The 24220-nt window shown below is 44.3% G+C and overlaps 2 protein-coding genes across 13 annotated transcripts in view; one reads left to right on the top strand and one right to left on the bottom strand.

The window, feature by feature from the left end:
- The window catches only part of MTMR10 (myotubularin related protein 10), a 54322-nt gene extending 46490 nt beyond the window's left edge, over positions 1–7832 (top strand). For all 5 annotated transcript variants that reach the window (XM_038532612.1, XM_038532611.1, XM_038532610.1 and 2 more), the window contains 3 exons: positions 529–699; positions 4003–4185; positions 4770–7832. In XM_038532612.1, the coding sequence (XP_038388540.1) occupies positions 529–699; positions 4003–4185; positions 4770–5363 (948 nt within the window). In that variant the 3' untranslated portion in view covers positions 5364–7832. The remainder of the gene's footprint in view (positions 1–528; positions 700–4002; positions 4186–4769) is intronic.
- An 850-nt stretch (positions 7833–8682) lies between these two features.
- The window catches only part of FAN1 (FANCD2 and FANCI associated nuclease 1), a 39859-nt gene continuing 24321 nt past the window's right edge, over positions 8683–24220 (bottom strand). For 5 of the 8 annotated variants that reach the window (XM_038532604.1, XM_038532606.1, XM_038532605.1 and 2 more), the window contains 8 exons: positions 22688–22796; positions 21423–21542; positions 17937–18101; positions 17296–17446; positions 13718–13821; positions 12967–13161; positions 12156–12284; positions 8683–8959 (listed from right to left, as the gene is read on the bottom strand). In XM_038532604.1, the coding sequence (XP_038388532.1) occupies positions 8822–8959; positions 12156–12284; positions 12967–13161; positions 13718–13821; positions 17296–17446; positions 17937–18101; positions 21423–21542; positions 22688–22796 (1111 nt within the window). In that variant the 3' untranslated portion in view covers positions 8683–8821. The other 3 variants (XR_005356908.1, XR_005356909.1, XM_038532608.1) reach the window with 3 other exon arrangements.

Consider the following 24220-nt stretch of genomic DNA (forward strand, 5'->3'; position numbering starts at 1 on the left):
TTTTAAATTGCTGGGACGCCAAGATAGAATAGTTGTCATCAGCTGCTGTACTTGGGGATCCACCACGTGACCTAGAGGCTAATGACAACTGGTTTCTGAAACGGAGTTGTTTTCCCAGATGTCAAGCCTGCACAGTCTACCAAAAGCAAATCACATAAATTGTTTTCTGGTTTGGGGTGTTTTTTTCTTTTTTTCAGTGTTCTAAAGAATTATTTCCAACATAGATTTAATCACATATTTTAGTGTCCCCCATTCATATAGTGACACCTGCCTGTTTACTTTGCCGTTTCAACATACATGCTTCTTAGGCAAATGAGGGCTGTGATGTTAATGGCAGTTGAACATACTTCTAAGCTTTAACAGAAGCCATGGTGACCTGTCCACATATCCTTGGCTCGGCTTCAGAGCCAAGTGTTTTAGGCTGAAATGTTTTCTTAGTAATCTTAACATGAGCCCTAAATTTGGAAATAAATGGGAATAACCAAAGGACAACATTAAATAATCCCATTTTCCATTTGTGTCTGCCAGTCTCCTTTATTTTTGCTGTTCTTGGATGCCACGTGGCAGCTGCTAGAACAGTACCCAGCGGCCTTCGAGTTCTCAGAGACATACTTGGCAGTGCTGTACGACAGCACCCGCATTTCCCTGTTCGGCACCTTCCTGTTCAACTCCCCTCACCAGCGGGTGAAACAAAGCACAGTAAGTAGGATGGTGGCAACAGTGACTTCTCTGCCTCGTGCAGCTTTATGGAAATAGAAGTGAAGTACAGTTGGCTGCATAGTTAAAATATGTAAATTAAAACTGTCTTAGCTACCATTTTAAGCTGCAATTTCTGAATGAATTATTTAAAGACATATAAAAACTAGGACCCTGTTTCATTTTTATGAGTATTTTAGGTATGTTTCTCTAATGTACATTGTTCACAATAATACACCAGTTTTTAGGGACACCTGGGTGAGTGGGTAGAGCACACAACTTAATCTCAGGGTCATGAGTTCAGGCCCCTTATTGGGTGTGGACCTATTTAAAAAAAAAAAAAGAAAACATGATACATAACAAAAAAAATTAACCAGTTTTTAAAGATATAAATTATTTTAACCACATTAAATGTGTTTTCACATTTGGGGTGTCTGGATGGGTAATTGAAAATGTCCTGCTAGAGGACTTTTATTTCTTAGAAAAAAAGTTGAGCAAAGCGAGATTATTTTCTTCAAGGGTCCTGTGGAGAAGGACTGTCAGAGAGCAAGGGTAGTCATGGTGCTAGGCTGAGATTCTCAGTGGGTGCTGGACTGCCAGATAATGTCCCACCTGTCACACAGCAGTCCCTTTGGGGTAGGATTATCCATTTCTAGTCACAATTCAATGATCTAGAAGGAAGAATCATAACTAAGGAGAGTCTCAAGCCAAACTTGAGACTAATTTCTGATTGCCGTTGGTACAGCCTTCCGAAACCACAGGTTCTGGCTGGCTCGCCCACATTTAAACCAACAATGAGAATAGCAGATAAATGCTGCAGCAATCATTGGAGAAACAAGAGCGGCTCCTGTGGGCCTCTAGGAAGACTTTCTAAGAGGTTTGCCTTCACGGTGAGCTGTGGGGTCCTTAGCCTTGGCAGTAAGGCCCTCATCCAGGCGATGTGGCCTGATATAATGTGAATCCTGCCCAGGGTTGGAAGAATGGTGAGCCCAGGTTCCCCATCTGTAAAAACGGATCCACCAAACTAACAGTACTACTTTTGGACTCATTCTGTGAATTGAAAACATTTTGTAAACTGTGAAGCATTATGCTTCACTATTTCCTAAAGAAATGAATTATTCTGGATGTGGATGTGAAAGACAAAGTGCACTGGACATGTAAGGAGATGACTTTATCAATGAGGAACCTCCCAAAGCAAAGGAGAGGGGATCTGGGGGCTTGGTTATGAGAGGGAGCAGGCAGGAGAGGGAGGTAGAACAGGTCTTGCCTGCTTCTCTCCAGGGGCTCAGGGTGAGAGAAGTGCAACACTGTCATAGGGTATTTATTTCGGATTGGAGAGTTCGGGAGAGAGATCTTCATAAAATAATTTCTCTGCTTCCCTAGAAGAACGTGACCTATCTCAGTCCTGCACTGACAATTCTGGGCTTGGGCTCTGGAGGTGTGGGCACCTGTTTGTTCCTAAACTAAATGGTCTCTGAGATGCTCCTTTTCATTTCTCGTTCACGGACCATCATCAGTTTGGTACCTCTCACTGTGCTGCGGGCTGGGCTGCATGTGGTGGTTTTTGCCTGTCTTTTCACTGCCCTGAGAGCACACCCATGCACACACACACACACACACATACACCACTGGAGCCTTCAAAATGTTCACAAGGCGAGGAAATCAAATAGCCTTGTTAGACACAAAGCATGAGATGTAAAATGCCAGTATGTCGGTCTGGAGGTGCCAGTGACCACAGTACCTCGGGTGGGTGCTGCGGGAGGTCTCTGTGGAGCACGAGCTGGCCCCCTGGATGCACTCTCTCCTCCCCCTCCTTCTCGGCTGGATTCTGGATATGCCGACATAGGTTTACAAATAGATTTCTATGCAGGAATAGAAGTTAAATATTTTTTTAAAGTATATCATCTGTTTTCCCTGGTCTGTGCTCCAGTGCGGTATTTTTTTAACTGGACGTTTTTCAGAAGCTTTTTCTGGCAAGTCCTAACATGGATCCTTCCCTCCCTCAGTGCTTCACATTTATGATTTATGCAATAGCCAGACTGGAGGCCGGGAGCACCGCCTCTGCCCTCCCTGGGAAACTGTCTGTTGACTTAAGGTCCTGATTTTTAGCACGACCCCACTGTTCTCAGTCGCTTCCACAAAGACATTTCCTTTTTTTTTTTTCCATTCTGAGGCCGCCTTAGATGCTCACAGTCAGGTACTGTTTATGGAAAATCTAATTTTCTTCCTTGGAGATATTTTTAGTTTTCACATTAAAAAGAAAAGACAACTGATTTCTATATATTTTCCTAAGGGCCATTAAAGCAGGTTGGGGTTTATGTTTTACTAGATTTCAGCCTTTTTTTTTTTTTTAAGATTTTATTTATTTATTCATGAGAGACACAGAGGGAGGCAGAGACACAGAGGGAGGCAGAGGGAGAAGCAGGCTCCTTGCAGGGAGCCTGATCCGGGGACTCAGTCCCAGGATCCCCGTGATCACGCCCTGAGCCAAAGGCAGACGCTCAACCACTGAACCACCCAAGTGTCCCCAAGGGTCCTTTCTCCACCTGACTAAGTGCAGTTGCATTGTTTGAGATGATCCTCACCTCCTCCACACAGAAGTGGTGGGCTGTCACCCCACAGTGTCATGCCACTGGGTCACCAGGTCATGTGAACCCGGAGCAGGCTGGAGGTGGGCTGCGGGGAGCAGGAGGCCCAGCCACTGCATGGTCTTTGTGGCCTTGGCCAAACTTTAGGACTGCAGGGAGAGGTGGATTCCCTCCTCCCTGCTTCTAGGCTGTGGTTCAGATTTTGAAGGCCACTGGAAAGCGACGGGTAGCTGTCCATTTAGAAAAACAGTCACACAGACAGTAGTAATTTCCTTCCAGAGACTATCTCGCACATCCACTCAACAGAGTTTTATCCCCAGCAGGTACTTGTGTAAAGTGCAGGATGGTGCACTCAAAAAGTAAACTGCTACAAGTACCAAAGCTACTGCAACATGCTTAAGACTCTATGGTATCATTTTTGTGAAGTTTCACTTCTAATAACATACTCATTGCTCGGAGGGCCCAGCTTCCTCAGCTTCCAGAAGAAAGTGCCCTCTGCTCGCTCATACTACGTGTGAGATGTCCCTCTTATCTGAGGTGCCAAGAACGTCTCTTCTCTCAAAGCAAAACATGCTGCTCTCTCGGGGGGCTCAAGTTGCTCCAGTCCAGAAAATTCAGCTTAGGTAGTGATGAAGGGTTTGTCACAAAAAAGGAATATATGTGGGAAAATCTTTTATTTGGCATCTTTTCATAGATATCCAAATATTTTACTTTGCAGGAATTTGCTATCAGCAAAAATATCCAGTTGGGTGACGAAAAGGGTTTAAAATTTCCCTCAGTTTGGGACTGGTCTCTTCAGTTTACAGCAAAGGATCGCACTCTTTTCCATAACCCCTTGTACATTGGAAAGAGCACGCCCTGCATCCAGAATGGTTCTGTGAAATCTTTCAAACGGACAAAGGTAAGTCACAAAAATGCACTGACAATTAAAACCTGGCATTTGCTCACACCTAACAGAAAGCGTATTTTCAGAACACCGAGTATTAAGAGCCAAGTCACTTCTGACGACACTGCCCATGCAGATTTTGAGGGATCATTCCTTTTATAACTGAAATGACCATGCCCCGACTTTGAGGCCTACAAAGCCTCTCAGCATCTAGGATTTAGCAGATAGCAACTCTGAGCCTAGGAGGCCGCATTCCTGAAACCCATCCACTTGCCTGTTCGTTCTAGAATGAGCTAGGTGTATAGTTTTTCCTAACCCAGGAGTCTTAGAAATTTGCATTTAAGCAAATTAACCAACAGGATGTATCACCTCCCCACCCCCTGCAGCAAGGACTAATAGCCAGGGTCCGTCCCTAAAACCATGGAACCCCAGTGGAGGAGAACTGGGATGAGGATTACCAGGGAAGGAACAAGATGTTCCTGATGGCTGCTGTTCAGCCACTTTTTCATAGTCCTAGGTTTTTATTTGCCACTGCACCTTTCCTGTTTTTCCAAAAGGGGCAGCGCCAGAAAAATAATGCCAACCTCTCTCTTGCACAGAAAAGCTACAGTTCCACACTGAGAGGAATGCCAGGTTCCTTAAGGAATGGAATCATCAGTGACCCAGACTTGGTCCCAAGGAGAAATTCATTGATACTAAAAGCGAAGCCTGACCCTCCACCACCGCCCACCAGCCAGGACCATGGTGCCGAGCAGTATTTTAGAGAATGGTTTTCCAAACCGGCTGACCTGCATGGCGTTATTCTGCCACATGTCTCGGGAACACATGTGAAGCTCTGGAAACTGTGCTATTTCCGCTGGGTGCCTGAGGCCCAGATCCACCTTGGGGGCTTCATCACCGCCTTCCACAAGCTCTCGCTGCTGGCCGACGAGGTGGACGCGCTCAGCAGGACGCTGCGGCAGCACCGGGCCGGGTCCCTGGATGCCGGCCACGCGGGCCCGGACGAGAGCCGCATGTACTTCCGGGTCAGCGCTCACGCCACTCCCGGGACACCGGACTTCCTGTCGTCTGCTTTCCCATTCAGCCCTGTGGGCAACCTCTGTAGACGGAGCATCTCAGGAACGCCCTTGAGCAAGTTTTTAAGTGGGGCCAAGATCTGGTTATCTACTGAGACGCTAGCAAATGAGGACTGAGATGGACTTTTTAAACATGCTGAGGGAAGCCAGAAACTTCTCTTACAATTGCTAACCTAGGCACTTGAGGCTCTAAGAATTTTCTATGTCAGATTAACAGTGGAAATTTGCACTAATATTTAAAAACATGTTGAATTCTGCTTCCTTCGCAGGTTTTCAAAAAGATAGGCAGCCCTCTTCTTTTCCATGACCTCTCTGTCCTCTCAGGGCTGCCTCAGCCTCGGGTGACCTGTAGGCAGACTTCCCACTCTTACTCCTATGAGCAGAGGAGCAGGCTTTGTCTGTGCCATTGATCCTGTCTGTAGCCACTTTCCCCTACCACCTGGTAAGGGTTACCTGAGCCTAGGTCACCACTGCACAGAGGCAGACAGGAAGAAAGTTAATGTTCAGTAGGCATTCTGGGAAACGCCCCACAGGCCTGGGTATTCCTGCAGGTTTCTGGTCACTTCGGTTCTGACTGAGCTCCCTGAGCAGACAGTGATGGTAGATCACTTTGTTTAGGACCGTATATCACTGTGTTTTAAAATCACGAGTTTGCTTTTACCATCGTAGGGTTGACTAAAACGATACGCACTGTTGACTTTAGAAGCATTTGTTATAGATGATGCCAACACAGAAGTGCCTTTGATGTTACTCTGAAGCCTGACACAGAGTTAAACACAATTCCAGTTTTTACAACAAAGTGTTACAAGGCTGGATATTGAAAACAGGTCTCCTGCCCCTGAGCTTCATACCAGGAGCCAGGAGTCTCAAAAAGTGCATTTCCTCCCATCTGAAGGTCAGCGAGGGCACAGTGGGCCTGTGGGCAGGTGGGTGTTGGTGTGAGGGCAGCAGGGGTGAGTGTGGACGGCGCTGAACCCACCCTGGAAAGTCGAGGTCTCACCCAGAGGCATCTGGGGGCCCCCATCAGTATTGGCAGCGGGGTCACTGTTGGTGGCACCTCCCATTGGAAAGAACTGATGGGATTGTGAGGCATCGCCCTCCTTCTGCCAACCAAGTTCCTGGTGGTGAGGTGTCACCATGAAGGGAAAGAAAAGTGTACTTCTCTCAAAATACTACCATTTGAATGTTCCCCGGTGGCATGAGCCAGAGCAGCACAGGGGGGTGGGTGTGCTTGGTCAGCCGGTGGGACCCGAACCGGCCAGGGCTGTGTGGGCCAAGCCGAAGCTCCCAGGCCAAGGCCTCACTCAGCACCTTGCCCTCCACTCCTCACTCCTGCCCACACCCTAGGCCCTGTTTACAGGATGGAGGGGTTCAAATTGGGCTCTTAGAGTTTGTTAAACTGCCATCTTAAGCTTTAAAAAAAGAATTTATAGTGAAGTGGCTAGTTTATCTTTTCTAAAACAAGTTTTTTCAAAGAAGTCTTTCACCTTTATGTGAAATGAATAGCTGTTTCTATTCAAATTACTTGCCTTTTTAGAATTCATGTCTCTGGACCTCAAGGGACAGAAGTTCTTATAAAATGTCTTTGGAAATTTGTCTTGTGGATAAGCCCAATGTTTTTGCCTAGAAAATAAGGGCTTTTTCAATTTATATAAGTAAATAGCACTGTTGCCATTAAATATTTTATAGTCCTTGATTGGAAACCAGTCCCAATCCCCTTAAAATCCCACAGCATATCCTGCCATAGAAGTGTAATAATTCTCCCTTTTTGATTAAGCTTCCTTTTTATTATTATAAATTACTCTAAATTGGGCTTGGAGGGGTTGTTGAGCATTTATTTCTTATAATTATCTCTCCTCACACATTTATTTCAACTCCTTAACAATTTTCTTAATTTACAAATTTAAAAAAGATTAGGTACTATTAATACTGTTTCAAAACAAAATGTGCATATTTTTGTATGATAATCAAATGTAGTAAAATACGGTTTTTAGTTTTATTTTTTCTGGACAGTTGTTCTATCATGATTATTGTGCCAGTTTTCGTGCATAATATGAAAAACAACTATAACAGTTTTAAGTCCTGGCCGTTATAAAGCTGCCTGGCACCTCTGCTGGCAGGACGTGGTGGCAACCGAAGTCCTACGTGTGGTTATGGACACTGCACGGAAGAGCGCTTCACACCCTTTGGCCCTACAGCCCTGCGAACAAGCCTGTGCCCACAGGATGCCACACAGGCACCAGACAGCCTGGGACTTTCTAGTACTGAACTTAAAGATGTACAGTGTGTTATTTTATGATGGAAACGGTTTTAAAACCAAAAATGTCTTAACTTTATTTAAGAAAAGTATATTAATTTGTGCTAACAGGGGATGAAAATTAGTCAACACCTTCAACAAAACCTGCTTGCCGTAGCAGTAACCTCAAGTAGTTAGAACTTGATTTTGAGAGAAAACGAAAACCTTTGTGCCTAAAATTATGACTTGAGTTAAATAAAGTAGGATGAGCAGGAAAGACGAGAGATCTTGCTGTTAGCAGTGATGAATGTGAAGGAAATTTTGACTGCTAAATAAAATTTCCACAGAAATTGTTGTAGTTGTCAATACGAAATCATGTACAGGAACATAGTGATTCAAGAAGCAAAGGCATTTTCTTCCAACGATAGTCATGTGTGTGTCATCCATTCAGTCTTTTTGCCTGCTTTAAAGCAACAGCTAATGAGCAGTAACATTTTTGACGTGGCTTCAGAACTGGCTGCAGTTAAGGCCATATGGGTATTAATGGACGGTCCTTCCATTCAATAAATGACCAAGCTGGAGAGTAATATTCCCTAAGAACCTCTCAGAACTAGTCTGTGGGGAGGCTGGAGTCCCCGCCTGACTCCTGGTCCACTCATTCTGGTTAGCTGCCTTCCTACCTTGTCCTGGGGCTCTTGTGAGTAGCCCTGTTGTAATTACACTGTCTATACAGAAAATTGCCCCTCCAGTCAGTAGGGAGGCTACAGATGAAAAAGGACCATTACCTTTAAGAGACTATTCATTCCTTTAATGATTTAGGCCCAGTAAGTAAGAGCAGGTTAAAAGTTAAGGAGCTTGATGAGAATATTTTTTTAATTCCCAGAGAAAGAATTTCAATTGTTTATGCCCTCCTTAGATAATCATAAAACAAGAAAGTTAAACAGCTGCATATATCGGCATATAGAAAACCTTAAATTCAGGTCTCTCCAATATGCTTAACTGGAAACATTGGGTGTGCCAACTTTTATAAAAGACCAAAAGCTGCAAAACATCCTGTTTGGATGGTTTCCAGTTGCTATGCAAGTCTAGTTTAATAACATAGATGCATCCATTTCCTAAAATGGCCACCAAGGTTCTGACCTTCTAGAAAGTTCATTACCTGCTATGTGGAATCAAGGAGTACATTAAACCACGACCAAGTTTTATGATGCACACACTGTACAACGATGATCTTGTTTATTACTGACAAAGCAAAATCAAAGTTAAAAATGTAATCATGCTTTATGCTTCTGAAAATCAGTCCAAGTACAACCAGACACCCCGACACCACAGCTCTTAGTTAGGAAAGGCTTTTGCTCTTTGCTCCAACTGCAACCACGTGGCAGACTTCTACTTCGGCCCCCAACTTCTGCAGCTCATCCAACCAGATCATCTGCTTATGTGAAAGGCGATCATTGGGGCCTTTAACTTCCACCAGCTGGAATATGATTTTTAAAGTTATTAGTATCAAAAAAAGTTATTAGTATCTTACTGAAACAGAATAGCCAAGTACACTATAGTAGTTTTCACTGATACTGCTCTACTATATATAACAGAGATATAAACATGAAATTCACTGGGAATTATTCTGTAGAAAGTAGGCAGTTCTTCACAGAGAATTAGTAAATTGATTCTCAAAACACAGTTGGAAAATAGTTTTAAAGCACTAGATTGTTGCTCCCCTGCCTAAAACTCGATTACTTTTTGTTGCGTTTGCAATTAAATCTGAACTTTTGCCATGACCTACAAAACTATAATCTTGACCCTGCCAACCACTTCAAAGTTCCTGAGAAAGACTAACCTCTTTCCAACAAGGGCTCTTCTTCCTCTTTTATTTTTTTTTTTTATTTTTAAGATTTTTATTTACTTGAGAGCACGAGCACAGAGGAGACGGAGGAGCAGGCTCTCTGCAAACAGGGAACCTGACGAGGGGCTCGATCCCAGGACCCTGAGATCATGACTGGAGCCATAGGTAGACGCCTAACCAACTGAGCCACCCAAGTGCCCCTGAAGGGCTGGCCCTTCCATATGCTTGCTATTCCCTCTGCCCAAGACATCCTGTTCTTCACATGTCTGACTTCTTACCCGTCCTTGCTCAGCTTAAATGCATCTCAGAGAGGTCCAGCAACACCGCTAAGTAGGGTCCTTCCTATGTACTTCTTCGTGGTATTTATCAAAAGATAAAACTGTTACGTATCAGTTCCACGAAGGCAGGAACTGTGTCAGTTTTATTCACTGCAGATTACTGAACTTCAAAACATCAATAAAAGCTACCCAGATTTTCCAAATTTGACAGAAACTATAAATCCAAAGATCCAAGCAGCTCAATGAACCCCAAGCACAGAAACATAAAGAACACTACATAAAGAAACAGAATTGAGTTGCATAATCAGTGATAAAGGGAATATTCTAAAAGCAGCTAAAATTTTTTAAAGCTTTAAGGGAAACACCACACAATTATCATTAAAAAACAATGCAAGCTAGAGAACTGGACCAGTATTTCAAAGTATACCGAAAGAAAAAAACTATCAACATAGAATTCTTTCCTCAGAGAAAATATCTTTCAAAAGCAGATGAAATAGGGCAACCCAGGTGGCTTAGGGGTTTAGCGCCGCCTTCAGCCCAGGGCGTGGTCCTGGAAACCCAGGATCGAGTCCCATGTCAGGCTCCCTGCATGGAGCCTGCTTCTCCCTCTGCCTATGTCTTTGCCCTCTCTCTCTCTCTCTCTCTAGCATGAATAAATAAAATCATAAAAAAAAAAAGCAGGTGAAATAAAGACTAAAGACATAGAGAACCTAAATAATTCATTACTAGCAGGCCTCCATTTCAAAAAGTGTTAAAGTTCTTTAAGCAGAAGGAAGATAACAGCATGTGGAAATCTGGATCTTTATGAAGGAATAACAAGTAGTAAGAATTTGTATCTACCAGGGCACCTGAATGGCTCAGTCAATTGATCATCTGACTCTTAATTTTGGCTCAGGTCATGACCTCAGGGTCCTGGGATCCAGCCCTGTGTCGGGCTCCATGCTTAGCAGAGGCCTGACGATTCTCTCTCCCCCTGTCTTTGCCCTTCCCCCTGCTCATGCTCCCTAAAATAAATAAATCTTTGGAAAAAAATTTGTATCTAGGGGAGGAAAAAAATTTGTATCTATGTGAATAAATATAAAGATTCTTAGTAATCATCTGTAGAAAGTCAAAAAAATGTAGAGTTTATAACATGTAGGAATATGTGAACAGTACAAAGGCCAAGAGAAGAGATATAAAAATATACTTCTGTTCTTTATACTATAACACGGAATGGCCTAACGTCACTTGAAAGACAATACATTTAAGATCTACACTGTCAACACTGGATCAACCACTTACAACAAAGAGCTACAGATAACAAGCCAGCTAAGAGTTCAAATGCAATCCTTTAAAAAAATAAAAAAAGGTAGAAAAAGGCAAGAAAAGAACAAGAGAGCTGAGACAAATAGAAAACAAGTATCAAGATGGTAGCTTTAAAGCCAATCATCAATAATTACATCAATTGTAAATGGTCCAAATACCCAATTAAAAGGCAGAGGTTTTCAAACTGAATGAAAAAGTCAGACCCATGTATAATGCTACCTACAAGAAACCCACTAGATATAAAGACAAAATAAGTTAAAAGTAAGAGACTAGAAAAAGATACATCCTGTTAGCACTAACCAAAGGAATGCTGGAGTGGCTATTTATTGGTATCAGTCAATTTCCGGGTAGAGAACACTGCCAGAAATAAAGGAGGGTCACTTCACAATGATGGAGAAATCAACTCATCAAGTGGACGTGACAGGCCCTTAGGTTTTTATATCTAATCAGAGAGCTTCAAAATATATGAAGCAAACTGGATAGAACTTCAAGGAGAAACATTCAAATCCACAGTTCCAGTCCGAGATGTCCCATGAACCCAAAAGCACGATCCATTAAAGAACAGAGAAGTTGGACTTGGTCAAAACTTAAAATTTCTGCTCTTCAAAAGACACTATTATGAGAATGAAAAGACAAGCCACAGCCTGGAATGAAATATATCTGATATAGGACATGTATCCAGAATTGTTTTTAATCTCAAAGCCCAATAATAAAAACCAACCTGGGACAGGCAGCAGAGTAAGACCAGGGTGCGGGCAAGGGTGGCCCTGAGGTCACAGCGGGTAACAAGGCACTCACGGGGAGCTTAGAGAACAGCTCCCAGTCACCTTAGCCTCCTGCTGTTCACACCCTGAAGGATCCCTTCCCTGGGAATGGGGGCTGGAATCTGTGACTTGCTTCTAACAGAAGAATACAGCAAAAGTGAAGGAATGTCCCTTCTGAGATCAGGTTGTGAGGGACTGGCTTCCATCTTGCTCACACCCTGGCTCTTCTCACTTGCCTGCTCTGATGAAATGAGCTGTCAAGTGGAATGCTGCACAGTGGACAGGAGAGGTCCACAGGCAAGGGGCTGAGGAGGAAGTCCCAGCCGACAGCCACCAAGGAACTGTGGCCTTCAATCCAATAGCTCTCGAGGGACTCAATCTTACTAATAGTCATGCAAGAAATGCCTACGTTGTAGCCTTTGATTAAATTGCTAACACAATTATCAGAGAAAAAGCGTTCTCCTTTCTGGTGCAGCTGACCTTAACACGATGACTCTGGGAGTTCCACACCACCAGGTCCGGGAGGCCACCTCGGCAGTGTCGGAAGTCCACAGCCAGGCGCCTGCACACACCACTGAGGACAGGGCCGCCCAAGCAGGAAACAAGATCCTGAACACAAAATACATGGATGGTTAGCCTTCCCTTTTGACAGAGATACTGAGATACTTTCCGTGATCACAAGATGTAAAAACTGTGTAATTCAGCAGAAATGGATTCCAAGGACACCACGTGTCGTTCTGCGGCTCGTGCCAGGGCTCCAGAGCTACGGGCCAAAATGCCCACCGGCAAGCGCTGGGAAATCAGTTTTCCTTTGGTCAGTTATACTTCTGTCTAGATGGGAAAATCCTGAGAACAGATGAAGAGGAGGGAATTCAGTGTAAACACTCAGGACTATGACAGTGTTGAAGGCTTAGAGTTCCAAGGACAGGAACAGTATCCTCCCTGCTGAGGGTCATAGGTCAGGCAAAGGGAAGCTGTCAACTAGGGGGAAGAAGGCATAACTGGGCTTATTTTGTGCCTCGACGTGTTCCCATCAGTAACAGTGGCATATGGACTAGGGCATTACACACATAAATGTATGTATGCACAGGCACATTCATATATATATATATATACACACACACACACACATATATATACACACACATACATGCACACACATACATATACACACGCACATACATATAAATACATGCACACACACACACACACACATATACACATCTTGCCAAAAAGGTACCCAGCACTGGGAGGTGTTACTTTCTGACCAAATCCTGCTACAGATTTTCACCTGAGCTTGCTGAAGAGAAGCAAAGCGATCCCAGCTGACAATGGAAGCCACTCTGCCTTCCTGGGCCTGCCACGCGGCTGCCACCCAGGCTCGCAGGCTCTCCGCAGGGGCACTGTGAATCAGCTGCAGCCTGGCCTCGATGGCCGGCCCACGGCTTGCGAAGAAGCTGTCTGTACACAAGTCCAATGGGAATGCCTATGTTACGGAGAAAACAAGCTAGGGTACTGTGCCTGGACAGAACCGGATTAATCAGAAGAACTTTCAATACCTATAATGTTTGGAAACTGGCCCATCGAATTAAACTGACACATTCTTCTTCTCAAAAGATACGTAAAAAGTATCTAAGTAATCTAACCTAAGAACAACTTACTGCACTGGTTTGTTAGGTGAAAAGGGCTTTCAGTTTACATCGGTGGCACTCAGAGCAGGCAGGGGTGACAGAACACATGAGGGTGCCAGGCCCTGACAGGAGCCTGATTAAGGTCAAAGCTGGAGAAACTTATAAGTTTCGAGTGGAATGATAAAGGTAAAATAGATTCAAGTTTAAAACTTAAAAGACCTACGTTTTAAATTCTATGAATCCCATTGTAAATTAAAAACTATTCTTACAGAGAATTAGCACATCCAAAAGACCGTAATTGGCAGGTTTCTGATAGCCACAGACACACAGCACAGGTGGGCAAGAGTCACAAAGCGCAGGGGCATCTGCTTGCCTAAAAAGCACACGCCGGACATAGCGTAACTTGAGCACCTGGTAGGCGTTTCTGAAGACGTCAGGTATCCCATCCATGAAGATTATATCCCACAGGAGGAGGCCATACAGCGTGCTGAAAGTGGACCCTTCCCCATGAATCCCTACGACAAAGTCAACACACACAGGAAAGTCAGGTTTTTCAGTTTTTTAAAAAACCATCATTACCTACTGCTTATTCAATTTGAAGGAAATTATAGATTTTAGTTTCAAATGCAAATGCTGTTTTCTTGCCATTCCTAGCTCTTTTGTTTACATCACATTGCTTATACACAGAAGGCTCATTTAAAAGCAAAAATCTTGGGGACGCCTGGTTGGCACAGTGGTTGAACCTCTGCCTTTGGCTCAGGGCATGATCCTAGGCCCGGGACTGAGTCCCACAACAGGCTCCCCACAGGCAGCCTGCTTCTCCCTCTGCCTGTGTCTCTGCCTCTCTCTCTGTGTCTCTCATGAAGAAATAAATAAAATCTTTTAAAAATTATAAAATAAAAGCAAAAATCTTAGTAACCATGGGAAAAGTCAAATACACATTTCAGAGCCATAAAGTAGCAGTTCTCCAACTTTAGTGAGAAACATAGGAATGTGTTTAAAAAAAATAAATAAATAAATAAATAAATAAAAGGAATGTGTTTAAAGATGAATAAATAAAAGCAGATTCCCTCCTCAGGCTCCGGGGTTCAATTTGGTGGGTGTGGGTGGGCCAAGAACCCCACACGGGGCTCTGGTGCATGGTCCCTTCCAAGTGTGCCTGGAGAAAGGCTTCCCAGAACAGATCTACCAGAGAAAGACGAGCACCCAGGAGGCCGTGCCCTCTGACCTAGCAGGTGCTGTCTCCATTCACCTCACTGGACCTAGGGTTCCAAAGCTTTGGCCTGGACATGCATGCCTGCCCAGTGTTTCTGAGATTCAGGGCTCTTACAGAAACCTAGCTCAGACCCCTTCCTCACACCACATAGAAACTGTACTGACTGGGCTACGACCTCAGACAATTGACCATGTGTCCAGGCCATGTAGGTGTTGGAGCAGAGTCGACAAGACCAGGGGCATGGCCTTGGCACAGCACATGGACCTATCTCCAGGGTAAGTCCTCTGCGCTTCAACACACTTGACCAGGGATAGTGGCCATGCAGGTGCCTCTCTCCCCACATTACGGCCCTGGCCAAAGGAGGTGCTGACCCCTGCGACCTTGTCTTGACATGCAGGCACAAGGGCTCTTCTGGCCGGTGGGCCCTGTCCTATTCTGTACAAGGTCACAGTGCTGCAAAGGACACAGAACAGAGACCAGGCTGTGCCCACACATATGTCCCTATGAAAGTACACAGACCAGAGACTCTTGTCAGAAGTGGTACAGCACCTTCCAATGTCCTTGCAGCCTGTCTCAGAGATGCCAAAGGTAGCAGCAGGAACAACTGGAACTTACTCAGGCCTCCAGGCTGGAGCCGAACCCTTTTTCACCAACAAGCTTTACCTGGGATCCTGGGCTCCTGCCCAGCCAGGGGTAATGCTGGGTCTTGACTCCCAGCCTGATTCCTGCCCAGGAGTGCACACTGTCCACTGTCTAGGCAAGAACACTGGTGGTCAGAACCCGGCACTCCTAAGCAGTCTACACCATAGCCCACTGTATTATAAGTGAAATCATTTTTGGTGAGCTCCTTCTGAGTAACGCAGAAATAAACATCCCCCAAAGGGAGCTTGAGATTGTCCTTATCCCAAACCACCTCTCAAACAGATGGACAGCAAGGGTTCCACTCATTTTCACTGCATCAATTTTATCCAATGAAGAAAATATTTTCTATAACAATACTTTATGCTCTGGAATTGGAATTATCTGTCCATTTTTCAGGCTCATGGCTAAACTGAAAGCGTTTCACTGCGTTTGGCTCACAGCCTGCCTGCCACGCACCCTGCTGTCCTCTGCCCTCAACTGCCTGCCCAGTTTATGCATCTCCTATGGCTTATCTGGGGACAGCTGCTCATTCTCTTATTTCTAACCTTCCAGGTCTGTGGTATCTCTGTCTTCACTGGGGTTTGCACTTGTTCCCTTATAGCATCTCCCTTCCCTGTGAGGAATAAAGACACCACACAGATTAATCTCAACTGTTCTAACACTCATCGTTGTTTAGTGGCCCTCATTAATCTTCTGAACACTGACCTAATACTCAAGGGAAATGAGGTCCTGATTTTCACATATTTGAAGGTATCAGAATGTTTTTAATCCTCATGACCCTTCGGCATGGACACAGGGGAGTCCTGCCTGGATGGAGGATGGGCTTGTTGGGTGCCCCAGGGGCTGAGAGGATGTCTGGATGGGCTGCCACGGTCCAGGGCAGGGAGCGTGGAAGGAACACCAAACAAAGCTGGGCAGTGCAGGGGGCTGACTGCACCTCTCCACTTTTGTACAGAGACATGTTCCACAGCTTCCTTATAAAAAGTTTCAAAAAACAAGAAGGACTAGAGTGAGCCTCTCCAGGAGAACAGCCCTGCCTCCCTCCACCTTGTCTCTGGTGGGCAGTTGGGTGCTTCCTCTGCAATTCCTCTCTGATGGCCTTTGATTTTACTTGTTCTAGTCAGTACTTGTTCAGTCCAGTCCTCAGTTTGCTAAGGACAGAATGACAAGCTCATCAGACGGCAAATTCGCCACGTCTCCTCTTTCACTGGGCCTCACAGTGCTTTAGCACTGATTCTCTGGGACCAAAATTGGAAAGAGAGTAAGAGGGAAATGGGGCTGATGCGAATAAACATACACATACCAGAAATTCCGGAAGACGCAAGAGGTAAGTCAATTATTTAAAAACAAAACAAAATGCTTTGCTGCTCCTATGTTAATATAACCTGTATGTTAATGAAATAGAACTTCAATAAAAAATACACAAAAAAGAAAATCAAGCACTGGTCTTTCTAGCAACTTCTCTGGTTCCCCTGGTGCTGTGCAGTCCCAGGACTTGGTTCTTAATCTCCTTAAAGTTGTTAGCTGACGAGTCCTGCTCAGTCTTTCCAGAACAGCCTGGCCCAGCTCCACAGCTCCCACCTCCTCTAGCTGTTACCAGGCAGCACCAGAGGAATACTCTGCCCTTTGTTCTCCTCCCAGGCCCAACATAAGCTCTCTGAGAGCAAAATTAGTCCCACTGACTTCTTTTTTTTTTTTTTTTTTTTTTTTATAAATTTTTTTTATTTATTATTTATGATAGTCACAGAGAGAGAGAGAGAGAGGCAGAGACATAGGCAGAGGGAGAAGCAGGCTCCATGCACCGGGAGCCCGACGTGGGATTCGATCCTGGGTCTCCAGGATCGCACCCTGGGCCAAAGGCAGGCGCCAAACCGCTGCGCCACCCAGGGATCCCAGTCCCACTGACTTCTAACGTCCCATCAGAAAGCACTGTTCCTCACAGGCCGGTGGTGGTGGGTGCTGGTTAAATGGAAGAAGGTGGCCTTTAACAACTATGGTTAGTACAATCCTTTCCACACCCTCCCAGGTCAGCAGCACTTTCCACTGGGGTAGGACGGAGAGACAGCAGGCACCTGCTGCCGACAAAGCATCACCCAGCAACTGGGTAGGCCGGGGAAGCACTGTACATTACCCTGGTCGAAGCCACTGCGTCTGTAATAGGCCAGCGCCACTTCCTCCACGGAGCACAGGACCATAGCAGGAGCAGTGGGTCCCTCAGCTTCCATCACAAACACAGACTTGCCCATTCCGTGCTGCGGGCACAGCCGGCCCGTGATGGTCACCTTAGATGGCAGCAGAACATCCATTAACCTCACTTGAGCTATAGTCCCTGCAAACCTGACCTGTATGTCTTAAGAAATGCACCTTCCTATGCCACCCCACCCCCCGCACCTATTCTCAGCAGAGCGCAAGGCCATGTGACCCACACTCTGGTGCCTGTGAGGGTGTGGACAGGTCACTGACCCAGCCTAAGGCAGGGGTGGGGGTGAGGCGGCACATGGACCAAGCAAGAGAAACTGGCAAAGGCTGTGAGCTTCTGACTGCGGAGTTTTACAGAAATTCATTTAACCCAGGACACAAGAAAACCAAATCCCAGCCAGCCCAGCCTTCTGATGTAGGAGGCACTGGTGTGAAAACAGGGAGTCACTGTCCAAAGCAAGCATTAGGGTTTTCGAAGTCTAAAAGAAAAGGCATGTTCTTAGGCTGTTTCCATTCAGAAAAATCCGCAGCATATGCATTTAAGTGCAAAGTGCCCAAAGGATATTTACTTACATGTTTAACATCATCCACGGTTATTTCTGGTAGCTGATGGAAGAGGTGCCTATACTTTTGACAGCTTGGAGACTCTCTCAGGCGCAAAGCTCTCTGATAAAGTGAAAGACGATGTCCTGTTCTTACTTCTGGATCTGCCAGCCCTTCTGTGATGCACTTAATAGCCTAGCAAGGAACATGGTCCCACATCAGGATCCTGAAAGACCTCATGGTAGCATCCGCTAATTTAGTATGACAGGAAACCCCACTGTTAATTATTCAATTTTGCTAATTAGCAAATGAGCAAAGCAATACTTCCAGACACAAAGGATATTTCCTTAGATCTCCTTCTGCTACATTTATTTACTTATTTATTTTTAAGTAGGCTCCATGCCCAACATGGGACATGAACACACTACCTCAGATCAAGAGTCACATGCTCTACCGACTGAGCCAGCCAGGTACCCCATCATTCTGCTACTTTTACTGCACAGATGAAGCACAATCCCTGATTATAAATGTCTGGAGCATGGGTAGCCGTGGTCCTGACACTACTTCCTGGTCATCCAATGTAGACACGGCTGATCTCATCTACCACACCCTCAGGGAGACTGAGAAAGTCAGGGATGCCCCTGGATTAGGGGCCTGAGGAGACTGAGAGAAAGACTCAGCTCAGGGGTTCTCAGAGCACCATCTGGGGGAGCTCTGGAAAAAGACATGTGTCCCCACCTCTGATCTGCAGAATCAGCACCTCCAGGGCGGGGGCTCAGGCATCTGATCACTTCAGAGCTCCTGGCTAAGTTCCACATGCACTCAGGAACCACAGACCTGGCCCAGATTCCTCATTTATAGGAAGAATCTCGGGTTTGGAGAAGTTAAATGCATTTCCTAAGGTTAGAGAGTTGGACCAAAGAACAAAAACACTAAAAACCACAACAGTATACCACTTCACACCTAATTGGATGACTATACTCAGAAAAAAGGAAAATAGTAAGTGTTGACAAGGCAGTGGGAGAAACTGGAACCCACACACATTGCAGACAGGAACAAAAGAATGATTCAACACTGTGAAAGTCGATGTGTAGTTCCTCAAAAAGCTAAACACAGAATTACCATATAACCAACCCAGCAATGCCACTTCTGGGTACATACCCAGAAGAACTGAAAGTGGAGTTCTGAACAGATATTTTTACACCCAAGTTCATAAGCAGCGTTATTCATGATAGCCAAAAAGTATAAGCAAACCAAGTGTCCATGTAGGGATGAACGGATAAACAAAACATGGTCTGTCCATACACTGAGTATTATTCAGCTTTGAAAAGGAAGAAATTCTGATGCTTACTACAACAGGGATGAGCCTGATGGACATGCTGCTGAGTGAAATAAGCCAGAGTCATGAAAAACCAAATATAGGAACTAGCTAGAAAGGCAAATTATTTCTATGTATTTGTCTGTTTCTATGACAGTAGCTTAGAGATCACCAGGGGCTGTGTGGGGAGGGAACAGGGAACAGTAGTGACTAGCTGGCTACAAAGCTGCTGTCTGGAGTGATGACAGTCTGGAAATACTGGTAATATGGCACAAACACTGTGATTATAACTAACGCTGCTGAATTGTTATTTATTATATTAGTTACTACTAATATAATAAGAGAATAAAAAGTAAAAACAACCTGAAAATCAGTGAAAGATCAGACCACCAGGAGTGGAATGGTCAAAGGAACCAGGAGGAGGGCAGGAGACACACCCCAGGCTCTGTTAACCCCTTCATGGGGAGGGGACAGCTGGTCACCCCGCCTCACCCAGCTGGCAACCTGCTAAGCACTTTGCAAGAATAAGAAAGAATTCTGCTGATGGATGCCTGCACCGGAGACTGATGTAAAGAAATGAACCAGACAGTAACAAAATGAGGAAGACTATGAGTGTGGCCAGTAAGATCTTTGAGAAAAGGCTAAGAGGCACTAGGGTTTTCCATCAATCTCAAACATATCTCAGTGGCTCATCTTACCTCCATGCCCCTGAGTGAACACACCTGTTAGCAGAACTGTTGTGAACAACGGAGAATCCAAACCCTTTCCAACTTTCATTTCAGTGAAAGAAAGAAGCAGCATAAGCAGAAACTTTCTCTGCATTTGGCTATGGGCTACCATACGCTGCCTCTGGCTATTTCAACCCGAGTAAACAGCAAGAGGTAAGGAAGTCACCACGCCCACCTCCCAGAAAGGAAACAGCTTCCAGCAGCTTGAAGCACTTTAGGTAACAAGGCACTTTTTCAGTTGAAGGCAGTAAAAATAGTGTGTCATATTTCCACACTCCTGGTCAGCTTTTCCACCTCCACATCACCCTGATTCACTTCATGTTGCCGCTGGAAAAAACAAAAGCTGCCAGAGGCACGGTCCCCTGCGCTCAATGCAAACACAGGCTGGCAGGGAGGAAGCTCAGGCAGCTCCACAAAGGGCCACTGTTACCTCTGGGCTCAGCAAGGCTGCTTTCCAAGGCCCTGCCCTGCTCAACCCCGCAGGCAGAATCCTGGACTCCCAAGATCCCCACCACAGAGAATCCCAGTGGCCCAAAGAGAAGGTAGCCCGGTTGGCATTTGTCAGACAATACACTTCCCAGTGGAAAGAAACAGCTTCCATCAGACTTCCATTGACAGATGAATGGATAAAGAAGATGTGGTTTATGTATACAATGGAATATTACTCAGCCATCAGAAAGGATGAATACCCACCATTTGCTTCAACATGGATGGAACTGGAGGGTATTACGCTGAGTGAAGTAAGTCAGTCGGAGAAGGACAATCATCATATAGTTTCACTCATACAGGGAATATGAAAAATAGTGAAAGGGATTATAGGGAAAAGGAGAGAAAATGAGTGGTTAAAATTAGAGAGGGAGACAGAACATGAGAGACTCCTAACTCTGGAAAACAAACAAGGGATAGTGGAAGCGGAGGTGGGTGTGGGGATGGGGTGACTGGGTGACAGGCACTGAGGGAGGCACTTGATGGGATGAGCACCTGGTGTTATACTATATGTTGGCAAATTGAACTCATGTGTGTGCGTATGTGTGTGTGTGTGTGTGTGTATATATATGAGTATATATATATATATATATATATATATATATATATATATATATATACACACACTTACATATATATATAAAAACTTTCTACCTGGAGGTCCCCATGCAAAAAATGAATGAAATCACTATTTCCAAAACAAAAAGCACCTTCCTGAGGACAGGGACCTCTAATTTTTCTGCTCCCTTAATTCCTAAACCCCAACATGGAGCCCACTACCAACCCATCTCCCAAACCAATGAAAAGTGTCCTGTCGCCATATAATGTTTCTGTTAGCATTTGGGGAGTTAGAAGAACACAGACCAAAGAAGAATGTTAAAAAAAAAAATTCTCATTACATTTAGGTTTCTAAGGTATTAAGAGTTTGCTATGTATTATATGCAGAAGTTAAGGAAGACTCAGGTGTATCTAGTTACTGAATACCGGTTCAAGGCGTTTCAAGTGCTGGTGTAAGTTGAGAGCTAGTCTATCCCACCACCGGCCTCTGCTGTCAGGACAATACACTCTCTGGGACAAGAGGCTTTCAAGTTCCTTGACTGCTTCCTGTTCCAACAACAACAGAGAAAGTTCATTAGATAGACTCATATATCCAAAAATGTAACTATATTTAGTAACCAATAAGATTGGCAAAGTATATTTAGAGAGCACATCTTCCATTCTACAAGGAGGTTGAGGACCCCGGGCCGAGAACAGGACTCTGAGATATCCCTCTGGAGTAGGCCTGAGCCCCCGAGGTATCCCTACTTTCCTCCCAGCTCTCTGACCAACTGGTGAGTGAGTACAGGGAGCTCTGCGAACACTGCATGAGATTTTCTGCACACCTAGTCAACCGGCGCAGGGCTGCACACAATCAAGCTCTAGGCAGCTGAGCACAGGTCCAAGGCTGCCAGCCCACAAGCCCCTGGGAGCATAGCAGGTCACACGGCCGATGGTGTGAGGCATGGGGTAGGGGGGAGCAGGATAGTAATGAGCAATGTCTTCATCCAAACACCGCACCTCAACAGGGAGATTTTCTGGTCTAGTTTTATACACAAATCTTCAGTTTTTGTGGTTCACAGATCTCTGAAACTAGATCTAACGATTCCCCTCAGAAAGTGCAGCACAAAGCCCTATGCATTTGCAATTAACCCCATGGATCTTCTTGGGTTTCATGGACTCATGTCAAGAAGCCCATGTTCTATGTATCCTCTTTGTAAAATACCATTTTTCCATATAGAAATGTTAACACAACAAAAGTTCACTCTAGCATCCTCATGATATCTTGTATAGGGAAGGACTGGACCAAATTTCGGATTTGTGATTTTAAATTATTTCCAGGTGGATCATGCCTGTTGTCAGGAAAACACAAGCAGATGTGAGGTTTTCTCCTCAGAGATTTCTGAAGACCTCTCAAGTCCCACATGGAGTCCTGACAGAGAGACAGTCTGAGGCTCCCTGCACAGCTCCATCCAGGACCCCCAGGCTATTCTGGGGTACATGCAGCGGCTCACAAGCAGATGAAATGGTTGATCCTCTTTGGCCACCTTCCTTCTAAGCCCTGGAGACAGCAGGTTGCTCGCATCAAGCACGCTTTGATGACATTACCGTATGCTGACAAAATATGTGGGAAATGTTAATGGGCAGGCTCCCCTGCACAGCTTACCACTAACATATCAGTAAAGGCAGGGGGTTGGGGCTTCTGCTCTAACCTCATACATGTGAAGTCGCTGCAGTATCTCAACAGTCCGAGACAAAATCCTTGTATAAATCCACCCAACGGTAAAACAGCGCAGAAAGAGTGGTAAATTCTCATGGTATCTAAAATGAAGATGGACACCAGCAGTTTAGCAATCTGATTTGTGGCAAGATAGTTAAGAAGTGACAAAGCAGACTGAACTCTTAGCTTGTAAAATGATATATTCCAAATTCCGTCAGTTGTATACAATTTTCTACACCACAAACTTGCATTCTTATAGCCCGCCATTATTTCTGGGGCACTTGGTGGGGTAAAATAAGAACCACCTGAAAGCTTCTAAGCTGGAGGCAGCAAATCAGCCAAATCCCAGGCCCCGCCAGCTGATTTTGTATGTTCTGCAGACTAAGAATGGTTTTCACATTTTCCAATGGTTAAAATAAATCAAAAGGAGAATAACAGTCTGTGGCCTGTGAAAATTATAAGAAACTCAAATTTCAGTCCATAAATAGTGTTGGCACACTTCCTGCTCGTTCATTCACATTCTTTATGGGGCAGCAGACATTAGCAGCTGCCACAGAGCCAAAGATACGGACCAGATGACCTATGAAAGTCCTCTACCAACCTCTGTTCTATAGTAATCTAACTCCCTGGCTATGATTTCTCTATGATTTCCTTTTTTTATGAAGAAAATCACCAATTAACTTGTTTTAACTGTATGTCTTACTGTTTGGTGTGAGCAATGTTAATAAATTCATCTAACTTGTCATAAGAAACTCATCCAATGTACATATGTATCTCAGGAATAGCGACCCTAAATTGGTTATTTCATTTCTAGAAGGGCCTTTAAGTTAATGGCTAAATTTTCTGTATGGGGATTACAGAATACTTCCAAATGAAATCTGAGCAAAATATTCAGTTTTTTCTTAACTTTAAAGGCCATTTTCCTGGTAATGATTTTTAAGTCATTATCATTTCTGTATGAATTTTATGTCCCAGATTTTTTTGGAAAGAGCTATTTAACACTACAAATTTTCCTCATCCCTATATAAAAGAATACTTAACAAATATAAAATATGTCTAACATTTATCAAGCCAAAAAAAATCATATGCTGTGTACTTGAGCTTTTAAAGAAAATGTTCAATTTAGTTTGTTTTTCTTTCTTTTTTTTTTTTTTTTCAGATTAACACCTACTTGAATTTCCACTGGAAGAACACATCTAGCATGGTTTCACCATCTCTGTCCTGCCAGGGTTTTCCCCACATTTAAATTCAGCTGACCAAGACTCAGAAAAGCAAACATACCAAAAGGGAATTCAAAAGTATGAACTTTCAATAATAAAAGAAGTAAGCCATGGGGATGTAATGTACAGCTTGGGGACTATAGTTAATAATACTATGTTGCATTATTGAAATTTGCTGAGAGTAGAAAAAGTTTTGTAACGATGGCAATGGATGTTAGACTTACTGTGATCATCAGTTTGCAAGATATAAATATCAAATCATATTTTTACCTGAAACTAATATAATGTTATATGTCAATCATACC

This window comes from Canis lupus, chromosome 3 (genome assembly GCF_011100685.1).
Source record: "Canis lupus familiaris isolate Mischka breed German Shepherd chromosome 3, alternate assembly UU_Cfam_GSD_1.0, whole genome shotgun sequence".
In the NCBI taxonomy this organism is placed as follows: Eukaryota; Metazoa; Chordata; class Mammalia; order Carnivora; family Canidae; genus Canis; species Canis lupus.